Here is a 15,061-nt window from a genome sequence, read left to right as displayed (position 1 = left end):
GAGATATATTTCCACTCTGTACCAAGAACTATTGACAGTCCATGTTGTCAATGCCTAGTATACATCAAACCAGCTCTAATCAATATTATTTTGAATTTCCATCAATTTAATTTTAACTTTAGGAAATAAGATTGACAATTTAATGGAAAATTAAGTAGAACAACAGAATCAGAATAAGCTCTAATGTGTACTTGGTTGCAATTTTTGCTTTAACTAACCATTAAATTCTATTTATCCATCATTGTAAAATATCATGCCTAGTGTTCATACCTTGCTGAGTATATTTAAATATCTAGCAATGATTTGACCAAGATGTAGAGCCCATGGAAAAATGATGTGAAGTATTGAACTAAGTCTTTGATGCCATAAGTTTTGGAAATGGGAGACTTCACAGAATGTGAGGGCAAAAGGGGCTCTCTTGGAATTTTTGCATGTGCAAAGTAACTATAAATCCATTGACTAAGATCATTACCAGAAATCTCCAATGAAGTATCTTCTCTAGTATAACCCTCCTTATATTTGTTCCTCTATTAATAGTTACACATTGTGTGGCTGGCAATTTATAGTTTCTGAGGATATTTTTTTCTTTTATGCTGAAAAATTTATAATTTTAGTATTCTTAACTATCAAGGAAGTCTTGTTGTTTTGTTATTTTGTTGAATTTTAAAATAATTCATTATTTTGTATGATTTCCCATTAAAACACCATTTTGAATATTAGGAGTAAGAAATGCAGTAATTATTTAAAAAAGTATAATTTTATGATAAAACTATATTCCAAGGGTTTTCTACTTAAGTAAATATGTATAGTAATTATAAATAACATAAAGAGAAATTCATATCTCATGGTGAAGAGATGCGACAAACTGTTAAAAGAAAGAATTGGAAGAGGTGAAAACAGGAGGGGCTGAGTAGTTTTGGGTTGAACACATGACTGGCTTTGTGAGATTCATTACAAAGTTCCATGCATGTACCCTCTCCTTGTCACTTATACCTTTCACAGTCCTCTTCTGTCTCAGTATATTATCATGATGTCCTTTGGAGTCTTTTTCCATGCAGCAATTAAAAAAAACGGATATATTGTACACACAGCTGTGAACCCAGTCCCTTCCTTTCTTCCTATGCATTTGACCTGCAAATTTAATTACCATTTTTTCCTAAAATATTGAATTACACTTTATCAAGAATTAATGGCAGTGTATACGTTGGATGGATCAGGACCGTGATATTCATATGTTCATGCATGTAATGTTTAAAAAAATAGGTTCACAGTTATGTAGGAAATCAAGTTGGAAGATTGATTGTTCATAATCTCTTCCCTTATATGGGATAATAAGTTTCCCTTCATCTCTGCATGTTTCTGTTTGATGACCATAGGAAATTTCATATAAATAAATGCAGAATTTGAAATATGAGTGTTGTGCAGCCAAACCATGACCAGGTATCTGTTTTATTTAGGGGTTTTTTTTCTGCTAATGATGTATTTCTATCAAGTCCAGCTTTTTTTATTACTATAAGATTTCATACATAGTGTAAGGAAATACTTTTGATTTTTTGTACCATTGTGTCTAACTTTAACAGGTGACTCCTTCAGATTTTATAAAAGAAATGAGCCGTTCCACAGCAGAAAGAGCGGAGCTATTGTTACATCATGGAAGTTTTGTTAAAAAATTTATCAAGAAAAACTTCCCTTATGCATTCAAGCCTTCAATGCCCCTTGTTGTTTTTCAAAGTTTTACTCCAAAAAATATGTATGTTGTTTGTATAAGTATGCTAAATACGGACAAGGTGGGTAATAATCATTTATTTTTTTCATTGCAATGACATGTGTTTTCAATATGTTCTCAATGGAGGTGAACATGTCCCCTCTGCTTTGGATATGTCACACACCCACTCTTGGTGTTAGTATGGTGGGTCACTATGCTATTCATTTAAGTGCACACAAAGGTGCTGAATGGCACTAATGAGAAGATTATCATACTAACAGATTTACAGCAAAGAAAAATGAACTGAAAGCCAGGATTTAGTTAGACCCACTTTACAAGTCTATCTCACAAAAAGATAAAAATTAGGAGCCTTTTTAATTTTGCGTGTGCTCAGATAGCATGTGCAGAATGAGTAATCCAGGTGATCATGATTTTCCAAGAGAATAGTTATGACCTTCTTGGCACTCTTATCAGAGAGTAGGAGATTTAGTTTATAATACTCTAAATTTGATGTTAGTGATGAGATTCTGTAAGAATTGTCTAAATATTAGAACTGAATATTCTCAAACATTTTCTTGCCCTAACAGTTAATCATTAGTATGAGTATATGGTATTTTAAAGTGATATTTTCTAATAGTTCATTGCTAGCAGCCTATTGCAGTCATGCAAGCTGCAAGAAAATAAAGGTAATCCACAGTTCTGACAGTCATATCCTCTTGTATGAGTCTTGATAGCTTTTATTGTATTGCTACATACGAGGGTCATCCGGAAAGTAGTACCCGTTCGTGCCGCATGAAGTGCTGATGACGCGAGTAGCCGCTGGACGAGGTCAGATAGCTTCAGTGGCTTGTCTGCCTTCTCTGAGCCAAGTTGCGTGACGCTAGCATTGCCTGTGTTGTTTCTGTGATTGTTTACAATGTTTAAAAAAATTGAGAACGCCGCCAGTTGTGAAGTGAGGGCAGTGATTAAATTCCTCAATGCAAGAAACGTTCGCCCATGTGATATTCATCGCCAATTAAAGGAGGTGTATGGAGACAATGTAATGGACGAGTCGTCTGTTCGGCGGTGGTGTCGCAACTTCAACATGGGGAGGGGGAACACACACGACGATGAGCGTTCGGAGAGACCGTCTGTCATTACAGACCAACTGGTGAGCTCAGTTGACGAATTCGTGAGGAACGATCGGCGCGTCACAATTGATGACATCTGTGAGCATTTTCCCAATGTTTCTCGAACAATTGTTCATGAAATTGTTAAACACCATCTGCATTATGCAAAAATTTGTGCAAGATGGGTCCCTCGCGTATCTCAATGAGCTGGCGGCGAAGGACTATGCAGCAGGAATACAGAAACTTGTCACACGTTATGACAAATGCCTTAATTTGCTTGGAGATTATGTTGAGAAGTAGTTTAAAGTATCCTCTTTCAAATAAAATTTTTTATGTTTGTTAATATTTACTTTTGTGTCTTTATTTCACGAACGGGTACTACTTTCCGGATGACCCTCGTATTTTCATCTCTGCTACCCCTAGGTTTAAAATGCCAAAGTTTTATTGATTAATTTTAATAATATTTATTTATTATTATTTTTAATAAATACTTGTTAGTGATGAAATAAGTAGGTTTGCTGAAATTTATGCAACTAAAATAATTTGTACATTTTATGAACCAATGGTGGAAGTTAGACTCTTTAGGACAATTTAAAATACTTAATAGGTATAATGATGAGTGTAGAAAAAGAAACTGTGCTCTTCAATGCAAAGGTTTAATACTTCAAACGACCATGGTTTCAATGCTGCACATCATCATCTGATGATGATGATGCTCAGCATCAAAATTGTGGTCAAGTGAAGTATTAAATCTTTATGTGGAAGTGCAAAGTTTCTTTTTCTACCCTCATCATGAAGGAATTACACGAAGTTAAGCCTGCAACTGTTATATTTAATAGCTGTATTCTAATGATTTACTTTCTTGAACATATCAATCCCAACTATTCACCTGAATATTTATTTATCAGCCACTATATAACCACTGGGGATAGTATTGTGGTACTTGACTACCACTTGTAGGATAGAGTTGGACTACTGATTGGAGGGCTCTACTTTTTCTTATTCCCAGAACTTCTAAAGCCAATACAGGGTTGGAGATTTGGCAACTAAAATTACATCATATAAGTAGCGGAAGAATGGTTTGCAATACAATCTACTGCGTTCTATATCAATGGCCTTCAATAGGTCAAGAAACACTAGGAGAAATGTGTAATGTGTAACTAGATGGCGACTGTAAAAAAGTCTTAAGAATAGCAAATAGAAATTAAGTTTCTATCTCAATTATTGTTAATAATTATTCGATCTTCATGATACCCTCTTGTTTAACCACTAATCCTTCTTGATACTTAATTTCATATAAGACTTGACTATTCAGTGTGTTTTCTTCCTCCCTTCTAATTTAATGTGCTCTAACAAAATTTATCTTCCTCATACCATTTGCTATTCCCCCTGCCTTTCTTCATTTTCCTAAATTCCATTCCAACTTCCATCAATTATCAACTTCTTCCTGTATGTAATAAGTATTTCAATATATTGAAATGTAATGAAATCATTGACTTTGTAATTCCACACACTTTTGTGTGAAAAGTGTGTGGAATCACAAAGTCAATTATTTCATTACATTTCAATATGTTATGCAAATTCTACAAAGTTACGCCTGAGACAACAAATTAAAAAAAAAAAGTATTTCAATAGTCTGCTGATCTCTTTAGAATACCTTGGTAGAGATATTCGTGTCAGAAGCTGCTTTCTAATGAAAATCAGTGAATTACTTTTTTGATAATGTCGCGTAGGTTTCACAATATAACTTCCTAAGCATGCACCATGATTATCATGGTTTTATCAGCTGGTTAATCTTCTATTAACAATGTTTTAATTTGTCTCATTATTAGGTAACTAGATATCTGACGATGACCTGTGAAAAGTCACCATACTTCTCTGTTTGCTACAGTTCTCAAGCAATGATTAAAGTTGCTCCAGGGATGTCAGAAAAGTTTGCAATTAGGTTCATTCCATTGGAAAAGAAGGATTATTATCATAAAGTTACATTTCATTGTGAAAATGGAAATTTTGATATTCCTCTAATTGGTTTGTTTTTGGATACCTTAGGTGATTAATTTTGTATCAGAATGTGTTTCCAAAAAATATTGAAAGTAATAAATTCCTGTCTTTCTTTTAGCCATTGGACCCAGACCTTTACTTGATTTACCAGATGTTATTGAATTAAGTGAATGCCCAGTCAACATGCCAACAACACATTTTATCTGTATTTTCAACACTGGTGAAGTAGATGCTGTCTTCACTCTTTTGGCTGTAAGGTATTATCATGGTAACCCTCATTACACTTTAAAGTTACAGAAAAATACTGACCTATTAGGACTAGCCTGTACCCATTTGCAAAAAAATACTAGTTTCTACTAAATCACACTTGATTATATTAAGTTTAGTAAACCATTTGATACTATTTTTCAAGCTTGCTCTCCTTCAAGTTGGAAATGCTCACTATTGCTCTATTCAAACTATAAGTTCTCTAACATTGTCTTAAATGTCTATCTTAGGGCCAGCCCTATTACTAATTTTCATGGCTGAATTTTTTACTTCCATCTCCAAGAGTCAGTCTTTGTCATATACTGATGACATATCAGGTATAATAATATCAAACAGCACAAGCTATGATAGTATTTGTGTAAAAATTCTATATTCCTTATATCTCATTTATTATTATTCCTAATCACCTAAATACTCATCATTTATTTATTTATTTTTTTATTTAGCGACTTTATTGGGTGAGGTTAAGACTTATAGTCCCTTCTTCCACCTAACCCTTATATTACAGACATTACATTGAAGACAATTACATACAACCAAGCCTTAGATGGGCAGGCAATCAGTCATATCATTATGCAGTAATATAATCATAAAATACCTAACTAAATTGTTTTCATAAACTATCATGGTACTCAGCTATTAACTATCATCAATTATCTCATAACACATAACCTGTTCTCTAGTCTCAATATGGATTCAGAAAAACCAGGTCCCCTACATCAACTAGATATTGCATGCTGAGTCAAATACTTTCAGGTTTGAATAAGAGAACTGCAATGCTGGGATTATTTATTGATTTTGCTAAAGATTTTGACTGTGTGATCATCAGCTACTGTTGTATCAACAGAAGCATTTTGGTATTTGAGGTGCATCCTACAAATGGATACAATCATATCTAAGTTAATGGCATCAGCATGTGGAGCTCTCAAGAAATAGCTCCAAATTTGTTTCTCCCGGTGGAGAAGTAATGTTGGGTGTTCCTCAGGGTTCTATACTTGGCCCTATTTTATTTTCAATTTATATAAATTATCTACCAGGTAGGCCTTAGGCCATTGAGTGAATAGACCCAATATCGTATGCTGACGATACAAATATTATTGTGACATCCTCCTCAGCGGACAGTTTGACCGAAAAAGCAGCTGAAATAGCAAAGATTGTCAGTGAATGGTGTCTTCTTCACTTCCTAAAACCCAATATAAATAAGTCCAGCCTGTTTATTTCACTAATAAAAACAAATTTTCCACTGCAATCTCAGTAGATGCATCAAGTGTAAGCATTCCCCAAAATTCCAGCACCCAATTAATGGGAATTATCCTGTATACAAACATGTCTTGGGAGGAACACATTTTCACATTACATAGAAAGTTAAATTCCCTATGCTTCATCATAAGAAATATTAGACATTCTGTAAATTTAGAGGTCCTTCTATTCATTTGTTATTGGGAATTATATTCTCATGGTATTTTTAGTATCTTCTTCTGGGGTTCCTCTCCACATATGGGTATAATTTTCAAAATCCAAAAGGAGATTATACGTATTATGAGCAATGTTGCTTGTGATACACCATGTAAGCCTCTCTTCCAAAGACTTGGTTTTTCACCAGTACCCTGCATGTATATATATGTATAATATATTTCTCAGTATAGGTCAAACTGCTATTACCATAGTCACTATACAAGGACCTGCAATGACCTACACCTGCCATTTGTCAGAACATACAACACTGCTCATGGGCCCAAAGCAATTGGCTTAGGGTTATTCAATAACATCCCCAAAATCAAATATGAAACAAAAGTACCTGTTTTCAAGAAAAAGCAGTTCATCCTATTAAAAACTATTGTGTTATATTCTGGTAAATGCTTTTCTGGAATTTCCACTGCACATCAGTGCTGACTTAACCAAATAGTATGTAAATACAGTATTATATTGGTATGTATGCATATGTTTATTCTAAAATTGTGAAATCCATGTAAAACATGTCCTATACTTGTGTATGTGTGGATATGCACCAGATAACTGAACAAATCAATGCATTATTATTAACATAGCCTGCTAAAATTGAAGCAATACAAGAAAATGGGAGGAGCTATCCCAGTTGATATTGTATAATGATAATGAATCTCTTGCTGGGATTGATGGATAATCTATCCAGTTGGGTTCTGTAAAATTCTCTAATTTACTAATTATGTGGCACATTATTTGTATTAATCATAAACATGTATACTGTGTTCAACGTGATGGCAATTGTTACACCTGTTATGATATGTGTGTTTTAGTTATGCAGCCTTTGGAAGTAAAGCCATATTATTTTCATTAGCTGCTTCCAAACTTCTGTGTAGTCATGTTCACCTTCTAATATATTTAGCTCATTTCCATTATTCGTATCAATATGTATCATGAAAATTCTCAAAACATCCCCTCAAAAAGTCTCCAATCATACCTTCATCTCAAATGATATTACTACTCATCATCTTTATTGTTCTACTCCTGTGCTGTTTCTACCAAAATGGCTTTTCTAAAATAGTTGTAATATTTGAATTAGTCAAAAAGAGCATATCTGTCTATATTTAATGTGCAAATTAATTCTTGAATTGTTCTTCAGTGCATAGGTATTTTTGAATTTGAATTATTTTATTATGTTTTGTTCTTTAGTCCATTTAAGGTTCACCCTAAGCATGCATGTTTGAAAACTGGTGAAAACCTGCAAGTTACTGTGACATTTAACTCTGCAAAAGCTGGCATTTATCAAGAATTCATCAAGGTTATTTTTCAAAATGGTAAAATGTATTTATCTCACTTTGCTAATGATATTGATTTGGTCCTAATACTTCCCTTTTGTTTTGTTCCTCCCTTATATATAAGACACTCAAAGCTACTTAAATATGTCCAAAATAGATTTCTTCACATGGCATTGTATAAGTTTGGCTTCAACAAATTTCTAATAAGCGATGATCGAATCCAAACAAAATTTATCATGCCCTTGGATATACAAAGAAAAGTTGCCAATTTAATGTTTTTATGTCACTTCTATGTTAACCCAAGTTTAACAAATTTAAAGAAAATCTCTTGTGACCATATTAAATTATCACCAATCATTCAAAAGGAAAAATGTAAATAGTCTAAATAAAAAGTCATAATAACCTTCTGTTGCAAGGGCTTATTTCCTTCAGTTGGCTGAGGAGAGCCACCTTGAGGCCAAAATACCTGTATCCAACACACATGTTTGTCCTCCCTGGTTCATTGCTATCCCTTGACTTTGCTCTGTTTGAGTAATACTCTCCCAGCATTTTGGCCCTCTTCGATTGTGTGAGTGTGTTTATGAGTTTGTCTGCTCTGTGTTTGTCCCTGGTTCAGAATCAATTTCCATAAAGAGCCATGGATAGTGTGTGTGGTCATTACCCAGGCATCATTAGTAAAGTCTCTTTAGTGAAGGGTCCCATTTTGGGTTGAGTCTGTAGTTGGTCACGGGCGAGGAAGTAGCATTCCTGCATACCTCTACTGAAGAGTATTCTGGTTGAGAGGTTTTGGTTGATTACTGTCACGGAATTCCTTCTCCTACAAATCATCACAGCAATTTGTATTTTTCCTTTTGGCGAGTAGTGCTAATTTATTAAGGCTATAGGAGATTTTCTTTAAATTTGTGATCTCGCGAGGCCGAAGAGCTGAAGTTTCCTAGATTTTAACTCAAGTTTATTGCCCAATACTTTTGGAAAAGTAAAGTTTACTATACCTATATATAAAAGAGATATGGGATGTGTTAGTCCAGAGGTAGAGCATTGGACTACTGACCATAAGGTGCTGGATTGATTCCCAGGCATGCCTCTGGACACCCTCTGCTTTACCCAAGCTGTGTGATTGTTAGGACACCAGAACTTCATTGGGAAACCATAGGCAGCACAGGGAGAGGAAAAGCTCCCCTACATCAAGGGATAGTTTAGTTCCCGTGCATTCATAAAATCTACTTTTGAAAAATATTATTAAAAATTATTGTTAGACTTACTGTCATTTTTATAATTATGTGGTGTTTTCTGAGTAATTATCAACATTATAACCATTAATTAACATTAAAAAAGTAATGCTAAGGAAAATTATTAAAAACATAGTAACAGTAATCGTTCATTGGCCAAGATGGATTTGCAGAAGTGGCAAATCTTATTTGGCCTAGCTTCAAAAGTTGAGTAGTGGTATTATTTTAATGGGCCTACCTTTTAGATTGTATTGACAGCATCTGCATTGACAAAATCAATACAAATTTTTGCATCATAAAGTCACTGAAAACATGATGAACTTAAGTAACAATTAAAAAGAAACTTAAATGACTGATTTTAAAATATCTATGGCAGTACTTTTAAATTCCAGAAGCTAATCACTTTTCCTGGTAATTGTGGAGCTATATGAAGTGATACGACATCTTAATAATATCATTAAAAATTTATGACACATATATCATTTGTACTTATCAAATAAATTGCACCAACAATCATGCCGATAGGGATATTTTTAGGGTGGTTGCAACTCAGAATAAACATAATAAATTTAGAAAGAATCTTTCTCTTGCAATGTAGTGAGTTTAGTGAAATTTAACGAAACATCCTAATATTATTTACATCTAGGAGAAGAGCTGCACTGTAGGATAAGTGCCATTGCCAAGAACTCTTTGGTTACCATGAGCAATAAAAGACTTGAATTTGAAGATACTTATATGGGCTTATCTCGTAAAAATGTAGTTTCAATCCATAATAACAGCCCACATGTTGTCCACTTTATGTGGATGAAGTTGTCTTCAATTGAAGAAGATAAAGCAGCAGCTGCCAGGTATTTATTACTTAAGCAACACATTGTCTAAAATATTCATTAGAAAATATTATGCAGGTATGGTATCTGTGAAATTCGCTTTGTGTCTAAACGTGGCAATAATTTAATATCCACTGATCACAAAATGTTGGAGTATTGCTATCCTGTATATTTAATAGCAGATTTCAATGCAGAAAAATTCAAAATGTAGACCCAGCAAGTGGATTGTTGGGGATGATAAAATATCTGGCGTTCAAAATTTTTCCTCAATGGAACACTTAGAAATAGGAGACTGTAGAAATAGGAAACCAATTGATTTCTGAGTTAGAACATACCACCTATTTGGGTTTAGAAATAGACAACAAGTTAAGCTGGAGGTTTCAAATGGAAAAATGTAGTAAAAAATTATGTTCAGCCCTATTCCTTTTTAAAAATCTTGCCAACTATTGTAATACAGGTATATTAATCCCAGTATACCATGGTATATTTAAGTCAATAGCTCAATATGGCATTGTCTGCTGGGGGAGTTCAGCACATGGAAACATCAATAGAATACTCTTACTTCAAAAATGGGTATTAAGGGTTATATTTAAACTAAATGCAAGAAAATCCTGCAGGGAGTATTTCAGATGTCAAAAAATCATAACCATTCCCTGTATCTATATGTATAATGTGATTTTTTATGCCTGCACCAAAACCCCTTCACTGGTCAGGAATAGGGATGTTCACAAGTACAACACCAGGGCTAAGGATAATCTTCATAATGGCCGTTGCAGAGTAATAGTACTACAAAAAATCCCTGAAGTTTCTGGAAGACTGCTGTTTAATTTACTTCCTGAAGAGTTGAAACAAATACTCACCCAAGAAAATAAATTTAAAAAAATGTTGAAAAATTTCTTTGCAAATAATGCTTTTTATAGTGTCCAAGAGTACACAGAAAGAACCAATGTAGGGAAATCTGTTTTTAAATCTTTAATACTCATATATTTTATGTACATAGTCCAGGGGGTAGAGCGTTAGACTGTTGACTGGAGGGTCCCGGGTTCGATTCCTGGGCGAAGCACTCTGGGCACCTGCAGCTCCACCCAAGCTATGTGTGATTTTTTGGGTACCAGATCTTCCTGGGAAACCATAACCGGCACAGGGAAAGGAACTGGCCTGATGTGTGAATTTCACACGCCGTATAGGGCTTAGTACTGGGTGAACTCTACCATCACCTACTAAACCGACCTTCGGGTTGATTACTGTGTTTATGGTTTTTTTTATTATTATTCCTATGAATTTGTATATATGTTTATGGAATTATAAATGTAATTCAATCTTAACGAAGCGCATACAATTATGTATTCTTCTATGGTGAATAAATCCATCTAACTTTCTTCTGGCTCAAATGAGCAAAGAATTTAAGATATTCTACAGGATAAATCTGTATTAATTAAATTTTCTGATTTGGATATATGACCATTATATGATGCATAATCTATTGGTAGTTGCCTCTATCAGGCTATGGCTTAGAACTTAAAAGTTTTGATGAAATTTTCCATGAAGTGATGATACAAGTTAAATATCCTCAAAAGCAAAATTCTGGTCTGGGAAATTTTGACTTAAAATTTCTTGTAATTTGTAATCAAACAGTTAAATGTTTCAATGTATTACTCTCTGAATTAAGGGTGCATTATATCCTTATTTGAAAGGGAGAATTGATGTACCTATTCACTCAGTTTTCCTGGGGCTCAATGTGACTTAAATGTACAAGGAATCTTCTCTGTAAGAGATTACCAACTACTACTGATATTTACAAAATTTGGGTATCTGATTCAGGATGGAGTTATTGAAATTATAGGTGAATAAAAATTTAGAGGTTCTTACTTTTACTTACTTACACTCCCCACAATGTTTGGTTTTTGAGGTGTATAGAAGTAGAACAAAAGTCATGATTTTGCTGTGAGTATCTTCAAATCCATTGCACTACATATTTGCTTTATCAGAACATTTGGATTAAGGTTTGGCAAATTATAAAAAATGTTCCATCTCTCCTGGTGCCAAATATCTCATGAAATAATGTACTCTAAGTGAAAGTCTTGACTTTTGACCTAACTACAATCTGATACATGTTATAATTAATGTACAGGATTTATTTTCCTATAAATGCATGTCTAGTGCATAGCATATTTTACATGTAGTTATTTAGGCTATAGGGTTGAATAACTTTCTATAAAATTTGTTTTAATGTCTGAAATTAAATACTGTTCTTTGATTTGATAATGAGCTTAGAAATTTTCTTATATTTATGAAAATAAAATAACATGTACAAAAAAACAGTGTATGTAAGTTTTGCTCTGGTAACTTATGCAATCATAGCAGATGATCAATGACGGAAATGACATGTCATTCAAAATTTTTGCTTAGAATTTTATAATTTTCATTCTTTTTGGTGTCCTTCCCAAGATGAATCCGTCATCCTGCTCACAGTGTCCTAGGGCTGTCCCCTGCTATCATCTGATTAATTCAAATTGAATTTCATGAATTTGACTTTTAATTCTCAAGTGAAAACATAGACTTCTATCATTTTCAAATAAATTAAGAATTTTAAATAAACTGGACAGTTATCAGTTGATTTGTTAATCTTTTCAAGGAGAACAGAAGTATTGCATACAAACTCTGGTGATGGTGACTCTAGGTCTGGCCAAGAAGTTGCCACTGAAGTTAATGGAAACCATGAATCCAATAACTATTTTACCTTTGGTGATCCTGTGAACTGTATTGATGATCATGAGTTGCTCTTTCATGATCCCTACTTCTCATTTTTGCCAATGGTGAGAGCAGTATGATTAATAATTTTTCAAGCTGGTTTACTGATATGTTAACATCACATGGATGTTTACTTGTGTTACTCATAATTAGAAAGAATGTCAATAATTAATAATACATCTTTGAGCCTCAGGGCTATATTTGTGTCTTAGGTATTGTCATTATTAACCTTTAGGCAGTAAAACTTAGTTACTTATTTTGTAACTTACTTAATTTGAAATATAGTGTAATTCAATGAGTTCATGACCAAAAGCAGAGGATTTTGTATGTGTTTTAATATGGTATGGAAATATATACATATAGAAATATTATTGTGATGAAAATAAAACCTTGGATCTACAAGGGTTAAACAAAAAGTATTGTGATGTACCGCTGTTCAGTTGTTTGCTGCATTTTGTGCTTACGTCAATTCACTCAATAGGGGTCCCCTAAAAAAACAACCTAGTCGGAATAAATGCTCACAGGCAATTGGCGCTTGTTGAAGATCATGCATGTTGTGAGCATGCTGCCATGTACAGTCACGTCAGGAAAAAATTGTTTCCGATGCTTTCATTACGGACCTTGCATTCCCTTGACCAGAAAAAATTGTTTATTTTTAAATCCCTCTCCAAAAAATAGCATGATTATGCATTTTATAAGTTGTAACTTTTTTAATATATGCTATAAAGCCATTTAATGTTTGCTCTTCATTCATCACTGGAGCAAATCTAGTTCTCTTAAAGCATAGAACATCTTTCTTTTAAGTAGTATTCTACTTGAAATAATAACATGGGTTGTACATTCAGGGGTAATAATGAGGTAAAATGTGTTAACTTTGAATTTCTGGACCACTTGGAGCGTATGCAATTGATGTTCAAATATATGTTTCATTTGCCAAAGACATGAAAATATCCTTTCAAAAGCTAGGTTTTTCAAAAACTTTCCTATGGTACAGTGTACTTCTCTTCAGGTAATAATTTGAAGCAGTGATTCTCACACATATAGCGTGGAGGTATATTCCCAAGTTGCTATATGAGTAGTGAAATTCGCAGAGTGATTCTAAACTGACAAGGTCAATCTTGGGGCACTCTGTTGAGTATGTTTTTGAAACATAGGACACGGGGAGAATAATGTGGAAGTTTGAAAAAAGCTAAGGGAAGCATAAAATAAAAGTCCTAGAGGCACTTGGATTTGAAACTTAAGAATAAGATTTACAGCCATATTCATTTTCTTTGCTCTTAGAAATTAGTATTCTGTATTATTATTAATGTTATAAAATACTTTTGTTTTATTATCTATTTAAAAACAGAAAGGTGACATCTGGCCAGGTAGTTCAATAGACGTGCAAGTAATTTTTATGCCTAATGTTGGACCAAAAAATTATGAATGTGTGGCTTACTGTAAAACTTCTGGATGTGAGTATAGGCATAAACTTGTGCTAAAGGGAAGTGGTTTGGGACCTAAAATTGATGTTTCCCTCCAGCACCTTGATATTGGGGGAATTTATGCAACAGTAAAACACTCATATGAGGTAAAGTTATTTTTCTATATGCATGTATTACATTATTCTGGTTTTGTCAATTATTACTCTGTGTGCATCAATTGTAAATGGTAATGGATTAATGTCATTATATTCTGATATGTGACTTCTTAAGGAATACAAGTATCCTGCCTATGCTAGTAAAATTTTCGATACTAGCTTTTACATTGATGGTTCTACAGATACATAGCTGCATATAATTGTATGAAAATCTTTGAGCAGTTGCTATAGTTCTATTATAATATCTCCTCTTGCACAGTCTTCAACATCCCATCACCGTATTGTTATTAAAATATGGACTTTGTAATTCAGCACACATTTGTGAAAGTGTGTGAAATTACAAAGTCAATAATTTCATTTCAATATGTTATGCAAATTCCATAAAGTTACGCCGGAGATAACAAATCCCATCACCAATCAAAATTCTATGAATCCATCTTTCTTACCCCCTTGGTATATCTCTGAACAATTCCCTGTCCTCCCTTGCCATGCCTATCACTTCCTCATTTGTTTCCCTTTCTGCCCACTTCACCTTTTTCGTCCTTCTCCACATCCACATCTCAAAAGCCTCTAATCTATGCTTGTCATTTGCTTTAATGACAATTTTACTGAGCTATACAAAAATATGCAAAAGAAATATGTGAATTAGTATGTATTTTATAATAAGCTTCTTCATAATTTATGTTCTTCATTTTTTTATTGCAGCTATTTTCATACATCATTGTGGAAATGCATTGTAGATTGTTATGTGAACATCCAATCAAAAAATTAATTCCCAATTAAATTTATGGTAGATTTATGGCCTTCTATTTGAAACAATTTCTGATTGCATCAATAGCTATTTTCTGTGAGCTA

At 33.6% G+C, this 15,061-nt stretch overlaps 1 protein-coding gene across 1 annotated transcript in view; it reads left to right on the top strand.

The window, feature by feature from the left end:
* Window positions 1-4,664: 4,664 nt before the first annotated feature.
* The window catches only part of LOC139694120 (hydrocephalus-inducing protein-like), a 95,847-nt gene continuing 85,450 nt past the window's right edge, over window positions 4,665-15,061 (top strand). Inside the window, exons 1-4 of the mRNA XM_071592550.1 lie at window positions 4,665-4,842; window positions 4,934-5,083; window positions 9,696-9,897; window positions 12,512-12,692. Coding sequence (XP_071448651.1) covers window positions 4,665-4,842; window positions 4,934-5,083; window positions 9,696-9,897; window positions 12,512-12,692 — 711 coding nt within the window. The remainder of the gene's footprint in view (window positions 4,843-4,933; window positions 5,084-9,695; window positions 9,898-12,511; window positions 12,693-15,061) is intronic.

The sequence above is a fragment of the Hetaerina americana genome, unplaced genomic scaffold (assembly GCF_022747635.1).
Source record: "Hetaerina americana unplaced genomic scaffold, ioHetAmer1.1.p SCAF_5, whole genome shotgun sequence".
Classification (NCBI taxonomy): domain Eukaryota; kingdom Metazoa; phylum Arthropoda; class Insecta; order Odonata; family Calopterygidae; genus Hetaerina; species Hetaerina americana.
The sequence above is the reverse complement of the archived record's forward strand: the minus strand, read 5'-3'. Positions and strand labels throughout refer to the sequence as shown.